Here is a 24,331-nt window from a genome sequence, read left to right on the forward strand (position 1 = left end):
ATCATTGATTTAGATGAAGGGATTCAAAGTAACATTAGCAAATTTGCAGATGACACAAAGCTGGGTAGCAGTGTGAACTGTGAGGAGGATGCTATGAGGGGTGGGAATCTTCACATGGTCCACCCTGTTTTGACGAATGCAACCAACCTGGCGTGCACAATCAAGTAAGATCTAATAGAACAAGTTGTCCTACAACTTTAGGCTGTGCACGCCATACGCAAGAAGAAGAAGGATGCTATGAGAATGCAGGATGACTTGGACAGGTTGGGTGAGTGGGCAGATGCATGTCAGATGCAGTTGATAAATGTGAGGTTATCCACTTTGGTAGCAAAAACAGGAAGGCAGATTATTATCTAAATGGCGTCAAGTTGGGAAAGGGGGAAGTACAGCGGGATCTGGGGGTCCTTGTTCATCGGTCTATGAAAGTAAGCATGCAGGTACAGCAGGCAGTGAAGAAAGCGAATGGCATGTTGACCTTTATAACAAGAGGAGTTGAGTATAGGAGCAAATAGGTCCTTCTGCAGTTGTATAGGGCCCTAGTGAGACCACACCTGCAGTTTTGGTCCCCTAATTTGAGGAAGGACATTCTTGCTATTGAGGAAGTGCAGCGTAGGTTTACAAGGTTAATTCCCGGGATGGCGAGACTGTCATTAACTGAGAGAATGGAGCGGCTGGGCTTGCACACTCTGGCGTTTAGAAGGATGAGAGGATATCCTATTGAAACATATAAAATTATTATGGTTTTGGACACATGTTCAGGAAACATGTTCCCGATGTTGGGAGAGTCCAGAACCATGGGCCACAGTTTAAGAATAAAGGGTAAGCCATTTATAATGGAGATGAGGAAACATTTTTTCCCACAGAGAGTTGTAAGTCTGTGGAATTCTCTGCCTCAGAGGGCGGTGGAGGCCGATTCACTTCAATAATTGGGTACACAATTGGGGAACACGACTTTCACTGTATAACGTTGGCTTATAGTTTTGTTTGGGTGGAGATACGCTCCCTCACACAGGAGAAAGTGCTTTGGGTTGCAGGTCTCTGGCTGGTGATGGATATGGGTCTGACACAGTGTGTTCCCTTCTGGGGTGGACGCACCTTACTGGACACAACAGTGGCACAAGACAAGCCACCGATTGAACAGTGATGCTATAGTGGGACTAGACACTGTGGGTAGCAAGCATTTCAGGGGTTATATTTAGATGACTGAAGATCACCACCCTCCGTACAGGCCGTTGCTAAATCTGCGCTCTGAGGAGCACCTGCGGTGTGATCAGATGGCAGACCTGTTTCTGGCACAAGTTCACTGAATCCCTGAATAAATGAAGTTGTACATCATGAGTCACAGGAGGATGTGGGAAACGATCCAAAATTGCCCGCAGCATTTGTTATATTATGAAAGTGTATTTACAGCTGTGACAATCGCCTGGGAACTGGCAGAGAGGAAATGTCCCTATTTCACTGCGGCAGAATACTCTGCATATCTGTTTCTCAGCTAGCCATCTCCTTCTCGTGTTTGTTGCGTGTATTTGTCAGCCGGTGTCTTCATGAAGCTTCCCATGGGACATCTTCCTGCGTGCTGCACTTCCTGCCCACTGACTCCATCCATTCCACTGACATATCTCTGAGGGGCGATAGAGCCTCCCCAGAGATAGACACAAAGTGCTGAGGTAACTCAGTGGGTCAGGCATCATCTCTGGAGAAATAGGAGACGTTTTAATTCAGGACAATTTTTCAGACTGAAAGTAGGTGGGTCGGGGAGGCAGGAAAGAACTGGAGGCGAGAAAAGACCAGGACAAATCAGGGCCGGCAACAGATGACCTTAGGCAGGGTGGTGCCCTAGTAGGAATATGGTTGGTGAGGGAAGGAGTGATCTCAAGAGAGATACAATGTGGTGAAATGTGGGACTGGTTGGGCCGAAGGAAAGGGGGTCAAGTGAGGAGGTGAGTGTTAGCAGAAGATACTTAAAATTAGAAAATTGGATTGGAAGATTTATTAGAGAGGTTGTAGCTCTAGAAGCTGACCAGATCCACTGATGTATCCAATGAGTTTCCAGCTTCTGTTCCACAATCTGTGTTGTAAAATTCCAATTATTAACATTATCGCAATCGTCCCCCACTTCTCCTCTCCTTTCATCCAAGCAGTTGCAACCTCTACTGGTGGCTATCTAGCATGTTCTGAATCTAACTTCCTGCAACCAAACTGACATCATCTATCCTGGTTGGAATCAATCCCGTGCAAACAACAACCATGATCTTGTGACAAACTGTATTTAAAACTCCCAGCTCTGGTTTTAAATTCAAGTTAATAGCTTCTCGTAGCAGAATTGGGCCATTCGGCCCATCAACTTCTTCATAGGCTTCACTTGTCTTTAATTCAGGGCCGTACGACCACTCTATCTAGAAGGAAATGTCATTCCTATTAGCATTGAGTCTCCCACTTTCTACAACTTATCGAGTCACAGTCAGACAGCGTGGAAACATGCTCTGTGTTACGTTTAGCTGGATCTGCTATGGGGTCACGTGAGGCAGGGTAGTAAGATTGTTACATCTAACCCGCGAGTGACCTACCCTCAGACGTTTTGATGATAAAACATAGAACGTAGAAATGTTTGGAGATTCTGCGCATGAGTCAGCCTCACCTTGAGATGGAGATTGAGGACCAGCAGGAGTTGGTGATTTACATTGTGAAACGGCCAGTGAGTAAAGGTGACCTCTCGTCATCGTATGCTGGAGCGAGTGGGACAGGTGACAGGTAAATCACATGGGCAGCCCGGGTGGGATGGATGGGAGCACAGCGACACATTTCACACCATCCAGGCCCACAGTGAGAGTCTTCAATGCTGACATCAGCACAGGTCATTGTTGAGCTGTGGATGTATCCAGGGCACAGCTGTCTATTGGAAGAGCAGTCCAGCCTTTACCTGAGAAGGACACTCTTTCCTCCCTCAGTGCAGTGTCTGCAATGAGTACATCAGAAGATGCACTGCAGCAAAAGCCAGGACAGAGTCAAAGAGCACGGAAACAGCCCCTTCTGCCCAACTCATCCTTGTAGACCAAGATGGCCCATCTAAGCCAATCCCACCTGCTTATGTTTAGCCTATACTCCTCCAAAACTATCCTAACTATACACCTGTCCAAACACATTTTAAATGTTGTTATAGTACCTGCCTCAACTACCTGCTCTGGCAACTAATACATCCACCCGATGTCCCCTAGTTCTTGATTCCCCCACCCTGGTAAAAAATCTATGCATTCACCCTATCTAGTCCCCTCATGATTTTTTACACCTCTTCAAGAACACTACTCAGCCCCGTGAGTTCCAAGGTCTTAGCCTGCCCAACCTCTCACTGCAACTCAGGCCCTCAAGTCTTGGCAACGTCCTCCGAAATCTGCACCGCATTTGTCCGCATCTTTCCTACACACTAGGGCCAACCAGCACATCTTTGTGATGTTGGGGAAACTGGGGTACCTGGCGGAAACCATGGAGAACATGCAAACTCCACAGAGACAGCGCTGGAGGCCTCTGTGCCTTGACTGTGTTGTACCTGCTTATGGTCACTGAAGCACAGTCACTGAAAGTCATTTTGCATTCAAACTCGGCTTCAGATTTCTGCTTTGCAGCAGTATTTGCTAACAGCCCCAGAGACACGACCAGTGGCTCTCAGCTGTATAGTGTGTGGAGCTTGACTGCTAATTCATGAGCGTGTCTAGGGCACCAAATTAGATGAATGATTCTTTGTCAGAGTTTCAAAGACTTGTTCTGTGGTCAGAATAAAAGTGTGATGTGGATTGGCACTGGACTGTATGAGCTGACTACCTTCCAGTGAATTCCAATAATGTTCCCAGTTTCATGATGTAGTCCTTTGGATCACATTGTTATTCCTTGTACTTTTTACTGAGAGAGTAGGGAAATGGACCTGGATAAGAAGAATGAGAAGATCTGAAGAAGAGCCTCAACCTGAAACGTCACCTCCAGGGACGGTGCCAGACCCGCTCAGTTACTCCAACATTTTTGTGTCATTTCTTTGTAAATCGACATCTTCAGTTCCTTGTTTCTACAAAGAAGATGGGTTAGGAGGTGATGGTTTGGGGAGATGTGAGTTAGAGGGGGCAGGGCTAAAGTGATAAGGCAAAGACCATTGGTGTGCTTTAGGGTGAGGAGAATAATATAAAGGTGCAGTCGCAAGGCGTTGGAATTAGATCCCGTGGTGAATGATGGAGGGCATTGGATCAGGGGCCGGGGAATGGGATCATGGATCAGGTAGAGGTGAATGTTAAATAGCGTTGATGAGGGTGGGTCCAAGAGTGAAATTTAGTGTAGAAATGCAGCATGGATACAGGCCCTTCAGCCTACCATGAACATGCAAACCACCAATCATCCGTTCACACCAGTTCTATGTTATCCAATTTTTGCCTTCACTCCCTAGACACGAGGGACACATTTGCAATCAGCCTACAAACACGCACATCTTTGAGATGGGGAGGAAACCTGAAAACCCACGCGGTCACAAGAAGAACATGCAAACTCCACACAGACAGCAGCCGAGGTCAGGATCGAACCGGGGACTGGCACTGAGGCAGTGGTTCTACCAGTTGCACCACTGTGCCGCTCTGGTTATAGGTTGCAATTTGATGTGGGTACAAGGAACTGCAGATGCTGGTTTAATAAAAAGACACAAAGTTCTAGAGTAACTTAATGGGTCAGGCAGCATCTTTGGAGAACATGGACAGGGGATGTTTCGGGTAGAGACCATTCTTCATGTCGTGCGACTTTAGACTTTAGACATACAGCATGGAAACATGCCCTTCAGCCCACCAAGTCCACGTCAACCAATGGAAGGGCCTCGACCCAAAACGTCACATTCCATCTCTCCAGATGTTACAATTTTCTAATGAAGCCAATTAACCTCCAAACCAAAATGTCTTTGGAATGTGGGAAGAAACTGGAGCACCCAGAGGAAGCCCACGTTGTCACAGAGAAAACATGCAAACTCCATACAGACAGCACCCATAGTCAGGATCGAACCTGGGTCTCTGGAGCTGTAAGGCTACAACTCTGCTGCTGTGCCACTGTGCTGCCCGTTGCTGTTGAAATGTATTCTTATGCTGAACCTCTGTCTAACTTCCAGGTGCTTATCTAGTTCCGTACTTCATCCTGCTCCTCATCATTGGGATCCCGCTGTTCTTCCTGGAGCTTGCAGTGGGCCAGAGAATAAGGAGAGGAAGCATTGGTGTATGGAACTACATCTGTCCTCGGCTGGGAGGCATCGGCTTCGCCAGTTGTATCGTAAGTACCACACCAGAGCTTAGTCTAAATATACTTGCATGGTGTTTTTTACTTTTCAAGAGAAGAAACCTAAATCATTAACAGATGGAATGGCCTGCGTGAAATGAAAAGGATGTAAGGAGTCTCAAACATGATTACAGCTCACCCACTTCTAATTTTATTAAAGGAAAAAACGAAGATGTAGCCAATCAATTCTAAGTAAAAAATTGAAACTGCCTGAGTGAGAATTTAGGCACAAAATGCTGGAGTAACTCAGTGGGACAGGCAGCATCTCTGGAGAGAAGGAATGGGTGACGTTTCGGATCGAGACCCTTCTTCATTCTGTCAGGGGAGAGGGAGATACAGAGATAAGGAAATGCAAGGTGTGAAAACAAGACAAATGGGATTGCCTTACACCTTTCACACACTTCCTTATCTCTGTGTCTCTCTTTGATTTAAACCAGCATCTGCAGTTCCTTCCTACACATGTTTCAGAATTTACCTCTCATTCCCCCTTATCCCACTCTCCATCCCTACATCATGGAGTCAGACTGCAGAGAAACAGGCCATTTGGCCCACAATGTACGTACGGACCAACAATCACCCACCAATATTAATCTTATTTTCCAGCACTTGATCCAGTCTTTCATGCCTCCAATCTTCATGCTGTGATGTTTACTGTCTCCCTCTCCCTCTTGGACAGAACATCGCAGATTCTATCACCTTCTGGATGAAAAAACGTTGCTTCGGATTCCCTCTAAACCTCCTCCTCTTGGTTGGTTTTAGACACTGATGTTACAGGTACTAAAGGCTAAAGGTTCTAATTACCCTATCCATGCCCATCATAACGAGAAACATTTCTATGAGATGCCATCTCAGACTGCTCCAAGGAAAACAAATTCCATCTGACTTTAGACTTGAGAGATAGCATGGATACAGGCCCTTCGTCCTACCAAGTCTACGCCGACCAGCGATCACCGCACACCAACACTATCCTACACACTAGGGACAATTTACAATTTTTACCGAAGCCAATTAACCAACAAACCTGTATGCCATTAGAGTGTGGGAGGAAACCGGAGCACCTGGAGAAAACCCACGCGATCACAAGAAGAACATACAAACTCCGTACAGAAAACACCTATAGTCAGAATCAAACCCGGGTTTCTGGCGCTGTAGGTCTCCCGCTGTGCCATTGTGTCGCTCCCTACTAGGGAAACTATTTTATCCCATACACAATCCTGCTGAACAGAACTGCACACAATACTCCATTTGTCACCTAACCAACATTGTATATAGTTGTTCCATAGCCTTCCAGTTCTTCGATTCTATACCCGGCTAATGGGGGTGAAAATCCCAGAGGACTTTTCATCCTCTTTATCAGTGTTGACACCATCAGGAATCCTTGGACTTGTACATTAAATCTCTCTGCTCCTCAAAATCATTCAGTATCCCGTCCACTCTCCATCAGAAATCCACTCTAGTTTAAATATATTTGGTAACATCCTCATAATGGTCTTTGCTGATAAATGTAAGGATGTCTTGTGTCTACTGTACTATTTCAGTAATACTGTGTGGTACAGAGGCAGAAAGATCAGATTATTCACTACTTTCACTTTTTCAGTTGATAACTGCTTTGTTAAAGGGGGATCTTTATTCTTCATCACTACCAATAACATTATCTGATTGTCTTCATGATAAAGGACAACTATGTGATACAGAGGTTTTATTGTGACATGGCTATAATGAATGATATTTTGTGGCAACTATTCAAACACATTCTCACTGCAGCATACCGCGACTCACTTCCTGAATCCCTTTCTCCACTGCTTGTGTCACGCAGTCCTCCACTGCCCTCCGCCATCACCTCACTAGGACATTCCCCCTCATCACATTTCCCAAGACCATTCTGCCCATCCATTCCCTACAATCCGTCCCTCATCCCAAAGCCTCTCAGCTCATTCCAGTCTCAATGCTCTTCCCAACCCAAGTTTTCAGGCATTTTCCCCCACTCTACCCTCAGCCCACCTCATTCAACCCATGCTACAAGTCCAAATACCCTCATCTACAAATGCCCTCCCATCTGCCTTCATGTCAGTGAGGGGCAGCACAGTGGTGCAACGGTAGAGTTGCTGCCTTTACAGTACCAGAGACCTGGGTTCGATCCTGACTACAGGTGGCATTTGTACGCTCTTCCCAAGAACTTGTAAAACTGCAATTGTCCCTAGTGTGTGTAGGATGGTGCTAGTGTGCAGGGATCGCTGGTCGGCATGGACTCGATGAGCGGATGGGCCTGTTTCTGCGCTGTATCTCTAAACTAAAGTTGAAGAGCTCACACTCTACCGTCCCTCCAGGTCATTAATGTAAATATTAATGTTAGATACAAGCCTGCCATGGTCCATGTTACCTCTCATCACCACGTCCCCTCATACCTGCACTGCTGGGGACCTTACCAAACTGTAGTTAGCCTAGTTAGTTAGTTAGTTGGTGTAGTTATTATAGTTAGTGATACAGGTTCATTTTGTTCTTCTGATTGGAGACCTTTCTTCCCAAAGACAGGCCGATGCTGTAAATGCAATGTGACAGATTGCAGATGGTCAGTCAGTGCCACACTTGGGTGATGCAGAGATGATACTATTCAGCTCTTCCCTCCTGCATGAATCCTCCGTGCTCTGCTCATTGATCAGTTGGTGCTTTCTCTCCCCTGCCAGGTTTGTTTCTTTGTCGGCCTCTACTACAACGTCATCATCGGCTGGAGTATATTCTACTTCTTCAAATCTTTTCAGTCTCCTCTCCCGTGGAGCGAATGCCCACTAATCACCAATGGCAACGTTACCAGTGAGTACTCAGTCTCATTCAGTTTGGTGTGGGGCAGACAGCACTCCTGTCTTTCCATAGTCAAAGACCAGATTCGTGTATGGTCGCTGTTAGCATCGCCTGAACTGTTGTATATGAACTGGCATCTTCTTGTCTGCAGAAATTACACTATGTTTCCCATTTATTGTCTCCTTCAGCCTCTCCTTTTTGAGTGTTATCACTGCTGATGATGATGTGTAGGGAGTTGATGAGGGTGGGATTTTAAAACGTTGGTTCAATGGCAGACATCAACTTCAGTCAGAGTTCCATGCTAATTTAATGCAAGGCCAATGCAATGTTGAATGCAGAATCTTGATGTTACAGAGGTCCATGCTCTTCTATGTTTCCCCACACCCCACTCTTTCTTCAACAGCAATGATTTGAAACGGTTCACCGCACTATTGTATGCAATTTCTTCGCTAATCGATGGGTGAGGGCCAGAAGTTGTGATCCCCAAATCACAGGGTAGGCGGGTACAGTGACACAATAGTTCCGCAGCCTCACAACACCAGTGACCCGGGTTCAATCCCATCCTCTGCTGCTGTCTGTGTGGAGTTTGCGCGTTCTCCCTGTGATCTAAGATTCCAAACACGTGCGGGTTTGTAGGTTAATTGGCCCTTGGTAAATTGCCCCTAGAGTGTTGGGAGTGTATGAGAAAGTTGGATAACATAGAACTGGTATAAATGGGTGATCAATGGTCGGCGTGGATGCGATGGGCTGAAGGGCCTGTTTCCATGCTGTATCTTTCAATCAATTCATCTTTGATGCTGAGGATTTTTTTTGTTTGATGCTCTATAAATGGAGCTGGGGTCAAAACGTCAGACGATGAAGGCCATGAGACACTGGGCCTTGTGATAGATTTGCCCTCGGCGCTTCATAACGAAAGAAACTCCTGATAGTATAGGTTTATTATTGTCACATGTACCATGATACAGTACAATGCTTTGTTTGTGTGCTCTCCAATTAAATCCCATAATACTATACATCAATAGAATTGAAACCTCTTCTTCTTTCTGTGTCCATCTTGTTACAAATGTTGACCTCGCTGTCATCGTCCGTCCTGAAAAAGGACGCTAGCTTCCGGCGACAATCAGTGGAAGCCATCACGTGTCTCAAAAGATGATGGTGGTAGCAGAATTAGCTCAGGATACTTCCAGTTTCCAGCCCCGCCACGTGGATGCTTCTGCTATGGGGCCATAGAATTAAGTCAAATGCAAGTTTATGTTTAGGTTTCGTTTCATTATCGTCACAGTGGAAAGGTTTGTGTTGCATGCTGTGCAAACAGATAGGATAATACTCTACATGATTATAATCATCAAACTCAAGTACAGTAGATGGAGCAAAGGGGAAATACAAAGTGCAGGATATAGTTCCCAGTGTTGTAGCGCATCAGTTCTAGAGGCAGGTGGAGCAAAGAGAAAACTACCAGAGTGATGGGGGGGTTGATCGGCATGCAGTGTCCTTCCCCGAAGTCTTACCTGGAGGATTTCATCACTAAGTCAACCTCTCCCTCCAGTAATGTCATTCTCTCTGACAATGGACATCGCCAAGTTTTATCATAATGTAATTAAAAGGAACTGCAGATGCTGGTTTATACCAAATATAGACACAAAACGCTGGAGTAACTCAGTAGGTTAGGCAGCATCTCTGGATAGGTGATGTTTCAGGTCAGGACCCTTCTTTGGTCTGAAACATTACCTATCCATGTTCTCCCAAGATGCTGCCTGACCCGCTGAGTTACTCCAGCACTTTGGTTCTCACTCTTATTCAACACTCAGTAACATTTGTTCTTCTCTCAGTTGTGGAGCCGGAGTGTGAGAAGAGCTCAGCTACCACCTACTTCTGGTATAGAGAAGCGCTGAATATCTCCGACAACATCAATGATGGGGGAGGCCTCAACTGGAGGATGACACTGTGTCTGCTGTCTGCCTGGTTTATTGTGGGACTGTGCACAATCAAAGGTATCCAGTCATCTGGGAAGGTAAGTCTATTGATGTCAACGAAGAGACAAGACTGTGGGCTGTTTCCTGGACTGAGTTTTATTGTCTTTCTGACTCATCCTGGCTCTTTTCCCAGCGTAGAGGATTCTAAAACTGGAGGGCAGGCTTAAAGAGTGAGGGGAGAGATATAAGAGGGGCACCAGGGGCAACCTTTGAACTCAGAGAGTCCATATCTGGAAAGCTGCCAGAGGAAGCTATATAAGCGGAGACAATTGTGACCTTTAAAGCCATTTGGACAGATATATGGATAAGAAGGGTTTAGATCAGTTTGGGCCAAATGCAGGCTGGCCCAGTATGTCATCTTGGTCATCATGGGGAGTGGGCAGAAGGGCATGATGCCGTGCTGTACCTGATGGCTTCTTTAGCCAGAGGGTGGTGAATCTGTGCAAGTCATTGGACGTTTTTAAAATGGAGATTGGCAGATTTTTGATGAGTAAGGTTGCTAAGGGGAGAAGGCATGGGAATTAGTTTGTTAGGGAAAGATAGATCAGCCATGATTGAATGGCAGAGTGGACTCGATGGGCCTAATTGGGGCCATGGGACAATAACTGGCCTAATTCTGCTCGTATGATTTATCAACTTATCAACTCTAAGATTTTGTTAAGATAGTGATGGAGCTGATCTAACTCTAATGCTCATTGCATTTTTTTTGCGGACTTTAGAGGGATGGAATCGGGTTAGCTTTACTGTGCTTGACGATGCTTTGGAATGTTTGGTGGGGCTATGTAAAAGGATGGCACGGTGGCGCAGGGGCAGAGACCTGGTTTCAATCCTAACTACAGGTGCTGTCTGTACGCAGTTTGTACGTTCGTCCTCATGATCTGCGTGGATTTTCTCCGGGTGCTCCGGTATCCACTGACACTCCAAAGACGTATAAGTTTGTAGGTTAATTGGCTCAGGTAAAATTGAAAAATCGTCCCTAGTGTATGTGGCGGGGTGGGGGTGGGGGGGGCGGGGTGGGGGTTAGGGGGAGAACGCAGGCCGGTGCGGACTTGGTGGGTTGAAGGGCCTTTTTCTGTGCTGTATCTCTAAACTCAATTCAACTAAACTAAGCATAAAAGGAATGTTATTTTGTATTCTCCACAAGATGCGCCTAGACTGGGTGTGTTGGACAGGGCAGTGTGAAGGAAAGTTTATTCTGGGTACAGGTTACATTTTAGACTGATACGGTGTCTATGTTTATCGGAGTATTGTCCTGGCTGTGACTTTGCCCATTCCATGTGAGCACAGCTCCTGATTTTGTGACTCGCTAGGTACAATCCCATGGGTTTGCATTCACTTTCTTTCAGGTGATGTACTTCAGCTCTCTCTTTCCCTACGTCGTTCTGGTTTGTTTCCTGGTTCGAAGTCTCCTCCTCAGAGGCTCAATTGATGGAATTATTCACATGTTCACTCCGAAGGTACATTCACTCTTGCTTTATAGTCCGAGCTTCACTTCAGGGAGCAAATTGTTGTTGTGTATTGCTCGGTCTCGAAGATAGACACAAAGCTGAAGTAATTCAGTAGGCCAGGCAGCATCTCTGGAGGACAGGTATGAGGGGAATGATTTAATAGGAACCCGAGGAGCAACTTTTTCACACAGGTGGGTGTATGGAGCGAGCTGCCGGAGGAGGTAGTTGAGGTAGGAGGATGAGTGGTGATCTTATAGAGGTGTCAAAATCATGAGAGTAGTAGATCGGGTAAATACATTGAGTCTCTTGCCCAGAGTATAGGAATCGAGATCCAAAGGATATAGGTTTAAAGTGAGGGAGGAAAGACGTTATAGGATCCTGAGTGGTAACGTTTATACACACAGGGTGGTGGGTCTATGGAACACGCTGCTGGAAGTGAGTGTTGAGGCTGGGACTATTGCTACTTTTTAAAAACCTTTATGGTACATGGATAGGATAGATTTCGAGGGGTATGGGACAAATACGGGCAGGTGGGACTAGTGTATAGAGGACATGGTGGTAGGTGTGGGCAAGTTAGGCCAAAGGGCCTGTTTTCCACACTGTAGGACTCAATGGCTCTAGAACTATAGCAACTTAAAAAAAAACATTTGAACAGGTACATGGATAGAAAAGGTTTGGAGGAATGTGGACCAAACTTGGGCAGGTGGGACGAATATAGATGGGGCGTCTTGGTCGGCATGGGCAAGTTGGGCTGAAGGGCTGTTTCCACACTGTATAACTCAATTACTCCATGACATGGATAGGTGACTTTTTGGGTTGGGACCCTTCTTTAGAGTTACTCCATCACTTTGTGTGTTTTTTATAAACCAGCATCTGCAATTGCTTGTTGCTTTGTCTTTGCAGTTGGAGAAGATGATGGAAACGCAGGTGTGGAGGGAAGCGGCCACACAAGTCTTCTTTGCTCTTGGTCTCGGGTTTGGCGGAGTCATCGCCTTCTCCAGCTACAACAAGAAAGACAACAACTGCCACTTTGATGCAGCCCTGGTGGCCTTTATCAATTTCTTCACCTCCATCCTGGCGACACTTGTGGTGTTTGCAGTTCTAGGTTTCAAAGCCAACGTGATGAATGAGAAGTGTGTGATTACGTAAGTCTGCCCGGATATTCTGTTTGCTGAAATGTGGTTAGGGAGAGTTTTAATCCCAAAGTGAGTGAGTTGCTGTCAGGTGAAATGCAAAGCTGATTCCAACAATTGGCCTGTTCCTGAGACCTTCTGTTGGCTGTTCCCTATCCACGTGGAGTCAATGTGGATTAGCACAATTATGCCATCATATCATAAACGTAGAACATAGAACAGTGCAGCACAGGAACAGGAACAGGAACAGGCCTTCCAGCCCACAATCCAAACCAAACATGATGCCAAGTTAAAATTATCTCCTCTGCTAAACATGATCCATATCCCTCCATTCATTGCGTATCCATGGGCCTATCCAAAAGCTTTTTAAATGCCACTATCATATCTGCCTCCACCACGCGTTCCAGGTATCCAGCACCCTCTATGTAAAAAACTCCCCACACTCACCTCCTTTAAACTTTGCCCCTCTCACCCTGAAGGAATTCCCTCTCATCTTTAGGAAGATTATATTCTATTCATTATTATATCCAATATTCAGGAAGCTGTCTTTCTTGCCTCTTGCCTGAGTCATTGTGCATTGTGTGTGGTGAATCTGTAGAATCCTTTGGAACAAAAGGCTGTAGAGGACAAGTCAATGGATATGTTTAAGGCAGGGATAGATAGATTCTTGATTGGTACGGGTGTCAGGGGTTATGGGGAGAAGGCAGGAGAATGGGGTTATGAGGGAGAGATAGATCAGCCATGATTGAATGGTGGAGTAAACTTGATGGGCTGAATGGCCTAATTCTGTTCCTATCACTTATGACCTGTGCACGCACTCTGTGTCCCCATTATATGGCTTAAACACTCCAGAACAGTAAAACAGGAGACAAAGGGTGTCAGATATGGACAGAGGAGGAGGAGGAGCGAAATGTAAAGCTGGAGGGAGGCCGGAAGGAGTCAGAGAGAAGGGGAGAGATGGGGGATAAAAGTGAAATATGGGACTCGGGGATGGGGATAAGTGTACAAAGGAGGGGTAAGGGGGGGGGGGGGGGAGATAGTGGGAGAAATCTGCTTAATATATGAAATTGGGTAATTCAATGTTCATACCATTGGGTTGTAAGCTACCCAAGCGGAATATGAGGTGCTGTTCCTCCAGTTTGCCTGTGGCTTCACTCTGGCAATGGAGGAGGCCCAGGACTGAAAGGTCAGAATGGGAAAAATGACACAAAATGTTGGAGTAACTCAGTGGGTCGGGCAGCATCTCTGAAAAAAAATGATAGGTGACGTTTGGGGTTGGGACCCTTCTACAGCAGGTGAGTGTGGGAATGGGAAGAGAGATGAAATGGTTAGAAGCGGGAGATTCAGCAGACCTTGGCAGACAGAGTACAAGTCCACAAGATTCAGTTCAGTACTGTGTCGTGTTGACCTTGCCTGTGAACATCCACCCACCACACGTACACTCAACAGGATGTCCCATTCTATCTGCGTCATGTGTTTACGTAGGTCCTCAGTGCTTTTTATGCGGCAGCCTCTCCAGCTGGTTGCAACGTCCACATTCCCATCACTACTCCAGACTAGGTAAGCAGAGACAAGAAGTTTCCATTAGCAGACGTTTACTGACGTGGACTGCGGGTTTAATCATTCTGCTGAACGATAGCACATAGATATTGTACCATGGTGAAGGGCATAATTCTGACCATCGAGTTAATGCCACGATTAAGCAATCCCTTTCATCCACTATTTTTCCCTTTGATATATTCTCCACACATTCCCACCAACTCCCCCAAATCATATGCATAACCCGGGCGATTTACAGAGGCCAATTAACCTGCCAACCGGCACAATTGGAAGGAAACCAGAGCACCCGAGGGAAACTTGAAACAGTTACAAACTGCACACATATAGCAGCCGAGGTCAGGATTGAACAATGCTCATCAGAGCTATGCAGCAGCATCTCCCTTGCCACCCCAGCAATCAACCTTTGTTGCCCTCCCTCTGTAGTATAGAGTCATACGGCACGGAAACAGGCCCTTTGGCCTAACTTACCCATGACGACCAAGATACACTCAGGTCCCATTTGCCCATTTTTGGACTATATCCCTTATATGTACCTGTCTAAATGTCTTTTAATGGTATATGCATAGTTAAGGAGACATGAACAATGGACCGTGCGGGAGAGGATGGACAGTTTTCTCTGGACAATTGGAGGTTATTCTCTGGCGGCTGATAGAAGTATATAAAAGTATGAGAGGAATAGATAGGCTAGACAGTCAAAACCTTTTTCCCAGGATGAAAAAATCGAAAACGGGAGTGCATACCTTTGGGTGAGAGGGGTAAAGTTTAAAGGAGATGTGCGGGGCAAGTTTTGTACACATAATGTTGTGAGTGCCTGGAATGTGCCGCCGGGCGTGGTGGTGGAGACAGATACGTTAGTGGAATTTAAAATGCTTTTGGACAGGTACATGGATATGCAGGGAATGGATGGTTATCGGTTACATGCAGTTAGATGTGATAGTCTTGGCATCACATTCAGCATGGACATTATGGGCTTGTAAGACCCTCTGTAATCATGGTAGGATATCCAGCTGAACTCACGTGACTTTAGGCTTTAGAGATACAGCGTGGAAACAGGCCCCTCAGCCCACAAGAGTCCACGTCGACCAACGATAGCCCGTACACTAGCACTATCCAACACACTAGGGACAATTTACAATTAACAAGCCTATTAACTTTAAACCTGCACATCTTTGGAGTGTGGGAAGAACCCGGAGTACCCGGAGGAAACCCATGCGGTTACAGGGAGAACGTGTAAACTCCGTGCAGACAGCATCTGTAGTCAGGCTCAAGCCGGGTCTCTGGCGCTGTGAGGCAGCAATTCTACCTCTGTGCCACGGTTGAAGATCTGACAGGCATTTGAGACACACACTCTGCCTTCACTGTTATCAATGCAGTGATTCCTCCAGAAATGGACTGGATATTTTTGTTCATCCTTCCTCTCTTGACAGGAATTCTGAAAAGATTATCGGATACCTGAATTCCGATGTGCTGAGCCACGATCTGATTCCACCGCACATCAACTTCTCTCACCTCACCGCCTCCGACTACGCAGAGATGTACAGTGTGATAAAGACCGTGAAGGAGGATCATTTCAAGGAACTCGGGCTGGACACGTGTCAGCTGGAGGATGAGCTGAACAAGGTGAGACTTGGCTCAGTGTCACTCCACGGAATGTCCAAACCTTACAGCAACGGAAGAGGTGGACCATGGATTAATTTTGGGTGTGGATATGCTGAGAACCTTTCTGATTTAACACAAAATGCTGGAGTAACTCAGCGGATCAGGCAGCATATACAGAGAAAAAGAATGGGTGACATTTCGGGTCAAGACTCTTCTTCAGACTCAGAGACATAAAATAGTAAGATTAAACGAGAACTTACCAGTTTGAAGTTTGATCTGTATTTTATGAGGAGTTACGGTGAGGGATTACGTGAAGAACCCGCTCAGCGCGCATGCGCGGCATACTTCCAAGCAGCGGTGTGGAATCACAGATAGACACAGTTATTTGAAGTAAACATAGTAAAGAAAAGGAGACATCAGTTATTTAGTTTGATCCATATAATGAGGGTGAGAGTGGAGGGCACGTAATCCCTCATCGTAACTCCTCATAAAATACAGATCAAACTTCAAACTGGTAAGTTCTCGTTTAATCTTACCATTTTACTTCGGAGTCACGTGAGTGACTACGTGAAGACTTCAAAGCTCTGTGATTTCAAACCGTGTAACAGTTTTATTTCACTCATTGCCGAAGTTCTTGAGGGAGGAAGTGTTATCGTAATCAACCAATGAATCTGTTTTTGAGAAACAAAAAAGGTATTTTTTAACAATAACAAAATAAATTGCTCCCCCGGGCTTAAATTAAATATTTGCAGCTTGTAATATTTTCTCTGCAAATAAATCAGGTTTTGTCAACGGCTTGTTATAAAATTCTGAATGTCGTTTCCCTCGACCATCCTGCTGTATCCAGAATATGGTCAACCGGTACGTCCATTCTCTCGGCCGTTGACGTAGATGCTGCCCTAGTGGAATGAGACTTAAATGTATTAGTATCTATTCCGGCAGCCTTCAGTACCTGTTTGAGTCATCTTGAAATGGTTTGGCTCGTTACCCGGCCATGAGGTTTCTTGTGGCTGACCCATAAGGCTTCTTCACTCCCTCTGATATTGTGGGTTGTGTCTATGTAATGTTGTAGATGGGTCACGACACACAACCGTGGCTCTGGTGGGTAGGCCCGGAATACCACTACTGGATTAGCTGTTCCTGGCCTGCTTTGTTTCACCAGACCCTGTATGATGAATGTGATCTGATCTGGGGTGGTCACCATGTTGTCCAGCCTCAACTTGTGTAGTGACTGGACCCTCTGAGCGGATACAAGTGCCATTAACATGAGCGTCTTTAGTGTAGCTTGCTCGAGGCCGAGGGATCAGGCTGGTGGCCATTCCCTGAGATATGTCAGGACCACACTGATATCCCAAATATGGGTATACCTTGGCTTAGGGCTTGATATTGTAAATGCCCTTCATCAGTTTTACCACCAGTGGATGGGATCCCATCGCCTGTTGTCCTGGGAACAGTGCCATCAACCGCTGTGTTGATGGCACTGTAGCTGATCCCTTCATCGTGGTGTAGATAGACCAGGAACTCCAGTACGTTGGTGGCTGTGGCTGTTGCGTACGTTGTCCCTGTTTCCTGGCAGTACTTCTCCCATTTATTGATGCTGGTTAAGTACTGCCTCTTGGTGGATGTTCGAAGGGATGCCGACATGGTGGTAATGGTTTGTTCGGACAATCCCAGTTCCAGGTAAGGTCTGTTCAAACCTGCAACCCAGGCGTTTAATTTTCTCATGGCATGGGTGTTTAGCTTACCTGGTAGGTAAGTAGCTGATAGCCGAATATGTCTTTCGAAACACCATTGCCAAATCATGTTGACCAATTTGTCGCATGATAATGATTTTATGCCACCCATATGGTTAATATAAGCCACCACCGTAGTATTATCAATTTGTAACCGAACATGCAAGTGCTGCATATTAGATACATATGCTTTTAAACCATAAAATGCGCCCAACATCTCTAGATAGTTAATGCCCAGTGTAAGTAGCAATGATGACTCTAGGTTAGTCCATCTACCACCTGTGCTGGATATGGAGTTAGTCGCTCCCCAGCCTTGAGCACTGGCATCTGTTTGAATAACTAAAGTAGGGTTAGTGATGAAGATAGGGCTGAAACTATGCCAAACGTTTTCTGCCCACCACTGTAGCTCTGATATTGCTTCAGTGGGTAATTTCATGACACGATCATAGTGACCTGTATGTCGTTTTAGTGCCTGTACCTTTGCTCTCTGTAAATTTTGATAGTGCAAAGGTCCGAATTGTGTAGCCGGAAATACTGCTACCATTTTCCCAATTACTCTTGCTACTTGTCGAATAGTTGGTCGCTCGTTGACCATCAAATTGTTGCATGATTGTGCTAATTCAACCATTTTTGCCTTTGGCAAGGTAACAGTCATATGGACTGAGTTAATTGTGAAGCCCAGGTAGTCCATGATAGTGGATGGCTTCAACTTAGATTTATCTGGATGTAGGACGAACCCCAGAGTTTCGAGGAGCTGTTTTGTAGCTGATACTGCTGCCACAGCCCATTCCATCGTTTTCCCTACTATCAGAATATCATCCAGATATGCCATGACAATATGTTTTTGTTTTCTTAGTATTGCCATGGCTGGGTTCAATATTTTGGTGAATAATCTTGGGGCTGAAGTTAGACCATAGGGCAATGCTTTGTACTGCCATACTGTCCCATCCAGATAAATTTTTAGGTATCTGCGATGATCCTTGTGTATGGGTACTAGATAGTAAGCATCTTTAAGATCAATGCTTGCCATGAAGTATCCTTTGGAAATCAGTTGTTTGGCAGTAACAAATGTCTCCATTTTGAAATGTATATATTAACAAACTTATTTAGTGATGTTAAGTCAATGATGATGCGACATCCACCATCTTTTTTGGTTTTAGTGAATATATTCGATACAAATTCCAAAGGTTCATGTTTGGTCTTTTCGATGACCCCCTTTGTGATAAGTCTCACCAGTTCAGCTTGTCCCTCACGTTTCTCTTTGACGGAGGGAGAAAATACCCTTTGGGGCCAATGTTGAACTGGTGGCGATTTTTCTGACATGAATTGTATTTTATATCCACTGCTGTTGAGTATAGTTGTCACTCGTGACAGTACCCCATGCTTCTTTGAACAAGTGTAATCTCCCCCCTGTTAATAAAGAACCCTTACTCTATATGCTGGCAGGAACCAGACCCACCTACCTCCATGGTTATTGGCGTTTCTTCTGTTTTCTCATGTTCTTGGAGGCTTTGTTTGTCTGACGTGCTGGCGATGTTGGGGGGTGGCGCATTTTCCATGGGGTCCGCTCTGGGCCCTGATCTAAAAAGATCTTTGGGGATAAAATGCGGTCCCTGAGCTTTCACCAGTCCCATATTGAGGACGTCGACTGGTGGATGCCGTGGGGTGCTGCCGCTTGGGTATTATAGGTCTTGGTTTGCTCGTCCCGGGGCCTGCCCTCATGAGGCTGAAAGTTTTTCGATGCCTCTTCCATGTCCCTTACCTTTTTGGTGAGGTCTTTCCCGAATAACAGAGCGTCCGTCTCTGCAGCTGGGGCTTTGCATAACCCAGCAATTTTGGGATTGAGGGCAGGTTTTATGATTTCCCGCCGGAAGTTGTTAATCTCAAACTGAGTGTTGCACATCAATGCCAGTACACTGGCAGGTATCCATGTCCGTGCTGTCCACAGAACGAGCAAAGGCTGTGATGGCCGACGTCAGGGGCCTTAGGATCCGCTGTAGCTTGAGTTCATAGTTACGAATGTGTGACCCCACGTGCCCCCAGATTTGGCTGTTCACAGTCAGCACTCTGAGGGCCTCACAGTTCTCTGGTGCTGTGTTGATTTATGCTGGCCGCCAGTTTCGGTTCCAGCGGTCTTCCAGCACGTGGGGTTGCTACATAGCGGTCCACCACACCCAGCAGCTCTTCCTGCTCCTGCACCCCTTGCATACTCCCGATCTCGTCCGCCAGCCCCTGTTCCAGACCAGCCCAGCCCTGGTCACCAATGCTAGCCTCCAGTAATGAGGGAGCAGAGGGCAGTGCATGAAACACTGTGGAGGGGGTGCCTGATCTCCCTCCGCGAGAGTGCTCTTTCTGCGCATCCCGCTGGAGCTGCTCCAATAGCTGTTGGATGCAGCTCAGGCGGCTGTCTCTCCTCCGTTTAGGTGGAGACATGTTCCCATCCGACGAATCGGATGCCACCGGCCGGATGCCTCTTCGGATGGCTAAACATCCAGGCACTAGCGGGACTGGGCTCGGCGCAGTGATGGGGATAGCGGAGCGCCCGGTAATTGTTCCTACCGCCTTCTTCTAGAGCTTTTGTGCCTTGTAGTAGCGAGAGCGCCCCTCAAGCAGCGCGTCTCACAGGCACCTGCTCCGAGAGCCGCTCCAGCGGCTCAGGCGGTTCTCTCTCCCCCCATGCGGGTGGAGAGACGTCCCGTTTCCTACCGCCTTCTTCTAGAGCTTTTGTGCCTTGTAGAAGTGAGAGCGCCCCTCAAGCAGCGTGTCTCGCAGGCACCTTGCCCGAAAGCCACTCCAGCGGCTCAGGCGGCTCTCTCTCCCCCCGTGCGGGTGGAGAGACGTCCCGTCCGAAATCGGGAAAACACCTGCCGGCTGCCTCTTTGGGTGGCTATGCATCCAGCCCGCTGCTCAGGTACTAGCGGGCTGGGCTCGGCACGGTGTCGGGGAATAGCGGAACACCGGGTGAACGCTCCTACCGCCTGTTGCTGCCCCCCTCCCCGACGGAAAACGTTCCTCCTCGAACGGGGGACAGTTTTGTTCCAGAGCCTTTTTCTCTGCCTGTAAAACACAAGCAGAAAAAGGCTCCCCTGTAATAGAAACCCGACCTCAGGGTACTCACCTGACGGTCCGTTTCATTCTGTAGCGGGAGCGCCTAAGTAAAATCATAGAGTGATCAATACAGCATGGAAACAGGTACTTCGGCCCAACTTATGTCCTCTGATCCTCGATTTGCCTACTCTGTGCATCTACCCAATCTATTCCTCTCATGATTTTATCGGGAGAGGGAAACTGGAGGTATGTTTTTTCTCTCCCCTGACTCTCAGACTGAAGAAGGATCTCAACCCAAAATGTCACCAGAGATGAGTTACTCCGACATGTTGTGTCTTTCTTCGTTGTAAAGCAGCATCTGCAGTTCCTTCCAACACACCTTCGTATGCAACACATTTAATGAATGTTATGGCACGATGTACAAAATTCCTTTGTTTTCCCTCAAATCACTGAGGCTTTTGAGAGAGACGTTTATATCCTTCAATTGAACTGAAAGGCAAAGTGTTGCTGTAAATTGATGAGTAGGGTAGAAAACATTGACCTTAAGGAATAATTAGTTCCCCATGGAGGGATCTGCCTTCTTAGATAGTGCCACCATTTAAAAGTCTGTCAAATACTCTCTGAACTCACACACCCAGAAACAAGAGGAAGAGATTCAGAAGCAGGAAGAGTCTCAATTTCAACTGCAGTTATTATTATTATTATTATTGTTATTATTAGCATTATACTTATGGGCGCCTTTCAAAGACTCTCAAGGACGCCTTACAAAATTTAATAATCAGATTACAAAACATATAAGCAGAATAAAACAAAATAAAACAAGAAACAAAAAATAGTGGGGCCAACACACCTTTCAAAGAGAGAGCGGCGGCAGCTAAACGTGCCAGCGTTCACTCTCCCTTCTGGCAGCCATCTTGGAGACAAAACAACCAAAACACCTTTTAACATTGAACATCCACCACAGTGACTCCTACACACTCCTCACTGTGGTGGAAGGCGAAATATAGTTCAAGTCCTTCAATTGTCAACTTTGATTGATCATCCACTAGGTTTCAACAGGCTCAGCATCACTGGAGGGGAGGTAGTGAGAGAGAGTGATATCCCTGATAGTCCCTCGTGCATGCAGAAGCAGAGACACTCACGTAGATATCTCTAAACCATCTACCTGGTCCTTTATCGACATTTAACTGTAGACTGTAAATGATCAAAGATCTGAAGGGTCCCGGGGTGGGAGATGCAACCTTCACGTGGTCCACCCTGTTTCAACGAATGCAATCAACCTGGCGTGCACAATCAAATAAGATCAAATAGAACAAGTTGTCCTACAACTTTAGGCTTTGCACGCCATACGCAAGAAGCAGAAAAAGAAGGGTCCCGACCTGAGGAGTTGCCTGTCTATGTTCTTCAGAGATGCTGCCTAACCCTTTGGAGATACAGCACGGAAACAGGCCCTTCGGCCCACCGAGCCTGCGTGATCAGACAGTTTATATAGTGTAGAGTACACTAGCACTATCCTACACACGAGGGACAATTGACAATTTTACTGATTAACCTACAAACCCGCACGTCTTCGGGATTTGGGAGGAAACAGGAACAGCTGGAGAAACCCCACACGGTCACAAGGAGAACATGCAAACTCCACAAAGATAGCACCCGCAGTCAGTATTGAACCCGGGTCTCTGGTGCTGTGAGGCTGCGCCACTGCGCACTACGCACTGCACTCCCACTCACCCACTGAGTTACTCCAGCACTTTATGTCTTTTTTTGTAAACCAGCATCTGCCATTAGTTACATCCACCAAGGACCTTCTCTCAGCATCATCACCGCATGGAATTCACTTGCTTGGAAAATGAAATTCACAGCACAGGGACCACCCAGTCTCTCTGGCCACTTGTGGTTTCCCTCACCCGAATGCAGGCTATAAAATTGGGGCCACCCTGAATTATGATATAGTTTATAGTGTTGATACATCATGGAAGCAGAACCTTGGGCCCACAGAGTCCATACCAACCTGTTCACACCAGTTCTATATTATCCCACTTTCTCATCCACTCCCTTCACACAAGGGGCAATTTACAGAGGCCAATTAACCTACAAACTGTAGGTCTGGGGATGTCAGAGAAAACCCACGCAGTCGCAGGGAGAACGTGCAAACTCCATATAGGCAGCACCCGAGGTGGGGATCGAACCCTGGCCTCTACCAGCTGCAACCCCCTGTGTGAATGAACCTGAAGGAAACTGTGAATGGAGAGGTTCAACCCAACCTATAACCAATGAGGGCAGGTTACACACAGATCACGCAGCCTCAGCAAGGCCACCAGTATAATCAGGGACCCGTCTCACCCAATCACTTCCTCTTCACCCCTCTCCCATCAGACAAGTTTGAAAATGCACACCTCCAGATTCAGGGATAGTTTATTTCTAGTTGTTATCAGGCAACAGAACCCTCATCTCACCAGCTAGAGTGCGATCCTATCGTTAATTGGACTTTATCTTACTTCAATGTTATATCTTGCTCTGAATGTTGTACCCTTTATCCTGATGGGTTGGAAACATGATTGTATTCATGTATAGTCTTTTCCTTGCCTGGCATGCAAACAAAAGCTTTTCACTGTACCTCGATATATACCTGACGAGAATCAACCAAACTATAACTAAAACTGTTTCCCGAGTTGGAACTTTTGGTGAAGAGTATTGAAGTCTCCTGGTGTGTGAGTGGAGCTCTGGCTGCATCATTGCCACCATTCACCTGGTCTTTCTGATCTCTCACAGTCGGTGCAGGGGACAGGCCTGGCATTCATCGCCTTCACTGAGGCCATGACCCACTTCCCAGCCTCGCCCTTCTGGTCCGTGCTGTTCTTCCTGATGCTCATCAACCTGGGGCTGGGCAGCATGATGGGAACCATGGAGGGCATCATGTCGCCAATTGTTGACACCTTTAAAGTACGCAAAGAGTTTTTAACAAGTAAGTTTCTGCAGTTCAATGCATGCCGCCATTATGGTCACAGTCCCGATCTGTTTGTCTATTTGGTGAAGATTTATCTTCATAAAACTGGGATGCTGAGGGTCCTGTCTAAGTGTTCTAATGCATCACTTGCAAACTCTAGTTTAGTTTAATTTAGAGATACAGCGTGGAAATAGGCCCTTCTGCCCACCGAGTCCACTCCGTCCAGAGAGTCCCTCACACTAACACTATCCTGCACACACTAGGGACAATTTACATTTGTACCAAGCCAATTAACGTACAAACCTGTACGTCTTTGGAGTGCGGGAGGAAAACGAGGATCTCGGAGAAAACTCATGTGTGTCACAGGGAGAACGTACAAACTCCATAGTCAAGCACCCATAGTCAGGATTGAACCCAACGTGCAGCTAGTGTGTAGGCATTGCAAGTAATTTGTGAAGTTAACAGTGTTGTGTGTTATTGGTTGGAAAAGTTAATGCAAAAATAAGGAGGGTCTTAGAATAAAGGGGAGGCCGTTTAAGACAGAGGTGAGAAACTTTTTCACCCAGAGAGCTGTGAATTTGTGGAATTCCCTGCCACAGAGGGCAGTGGAGACCAAATCACTGGATGGATTTAAGAGAGAATTAGATACTCTAGGGGCTAGTGGAATCAAGGGATATAGGGAGAAGGCAGGCACGGGTTATTGATTGGGAATGATCAGCCATGATCACAATGAATGGCGGTGCTGGCTCAAAGGGCCGAATGGCCACCTCCTGCACCTATTTTTTATGTTTCTATGTTT

The 24,331-nt window shown here is 46.3% G+C and overlaps 1 protein-coding gene across 1 annotated transcript in view; it reads left to right on the forward strand.

Annotated features, from left to right (window-relative positions):
* The window catches only part of slc6a17 (solute carrier family 6 member 17), a 40,505-nt gene that overhangs the window by 6,424 nt on the left and 9,750 nt on the right, over positions 1-24,331 (forward strand). Inside the window, exons 2-8 of the mRNA XM_033042255.1 lie at positions 5,129-5,286; positions 7,977-8,103; positions 9,921-10,102; positions 11,411-11,521; positions 12,416-12,657; positions 15,633-15,825; positions 23,358-23,550. Coding sequence (XP_032898146.1) covers positions 5,129-5,286; positions 7,977-8,103; positions 9,921-10,102; positions 11,411-11,521; positions 12,416-12,657; positions 15,633-15,825; positions 23,358-23,550 — 1,206 coding nt within the window. The remainder of the gene's footprint in view (positions 1-5,128; positions 5,287-7,976; positions 8,104-9,920; positions 10,103-11,410; positions 11,522-12,415; positions 12,658-15,632; positions 15,826-23,357; positions 23,551-24,331) is intronic.

This window comes from Amblyraja radiata, chromosome 24 (genome assembly GCF_010909765.2).
Source record: "Amblyraja radiata isolate CabotCenter1 chromosome 24, sAmbRad1.1.pri, whole genome shotgun sequence".
In the NCBI taxonomy this organism is placed as follows: domain Eukaryota; kingdom Metazoa; phylum Chordata; class Chondrichthyes; order Rajiformes; family Rajidae; genus Amblyraja; species Amblyraja radiata.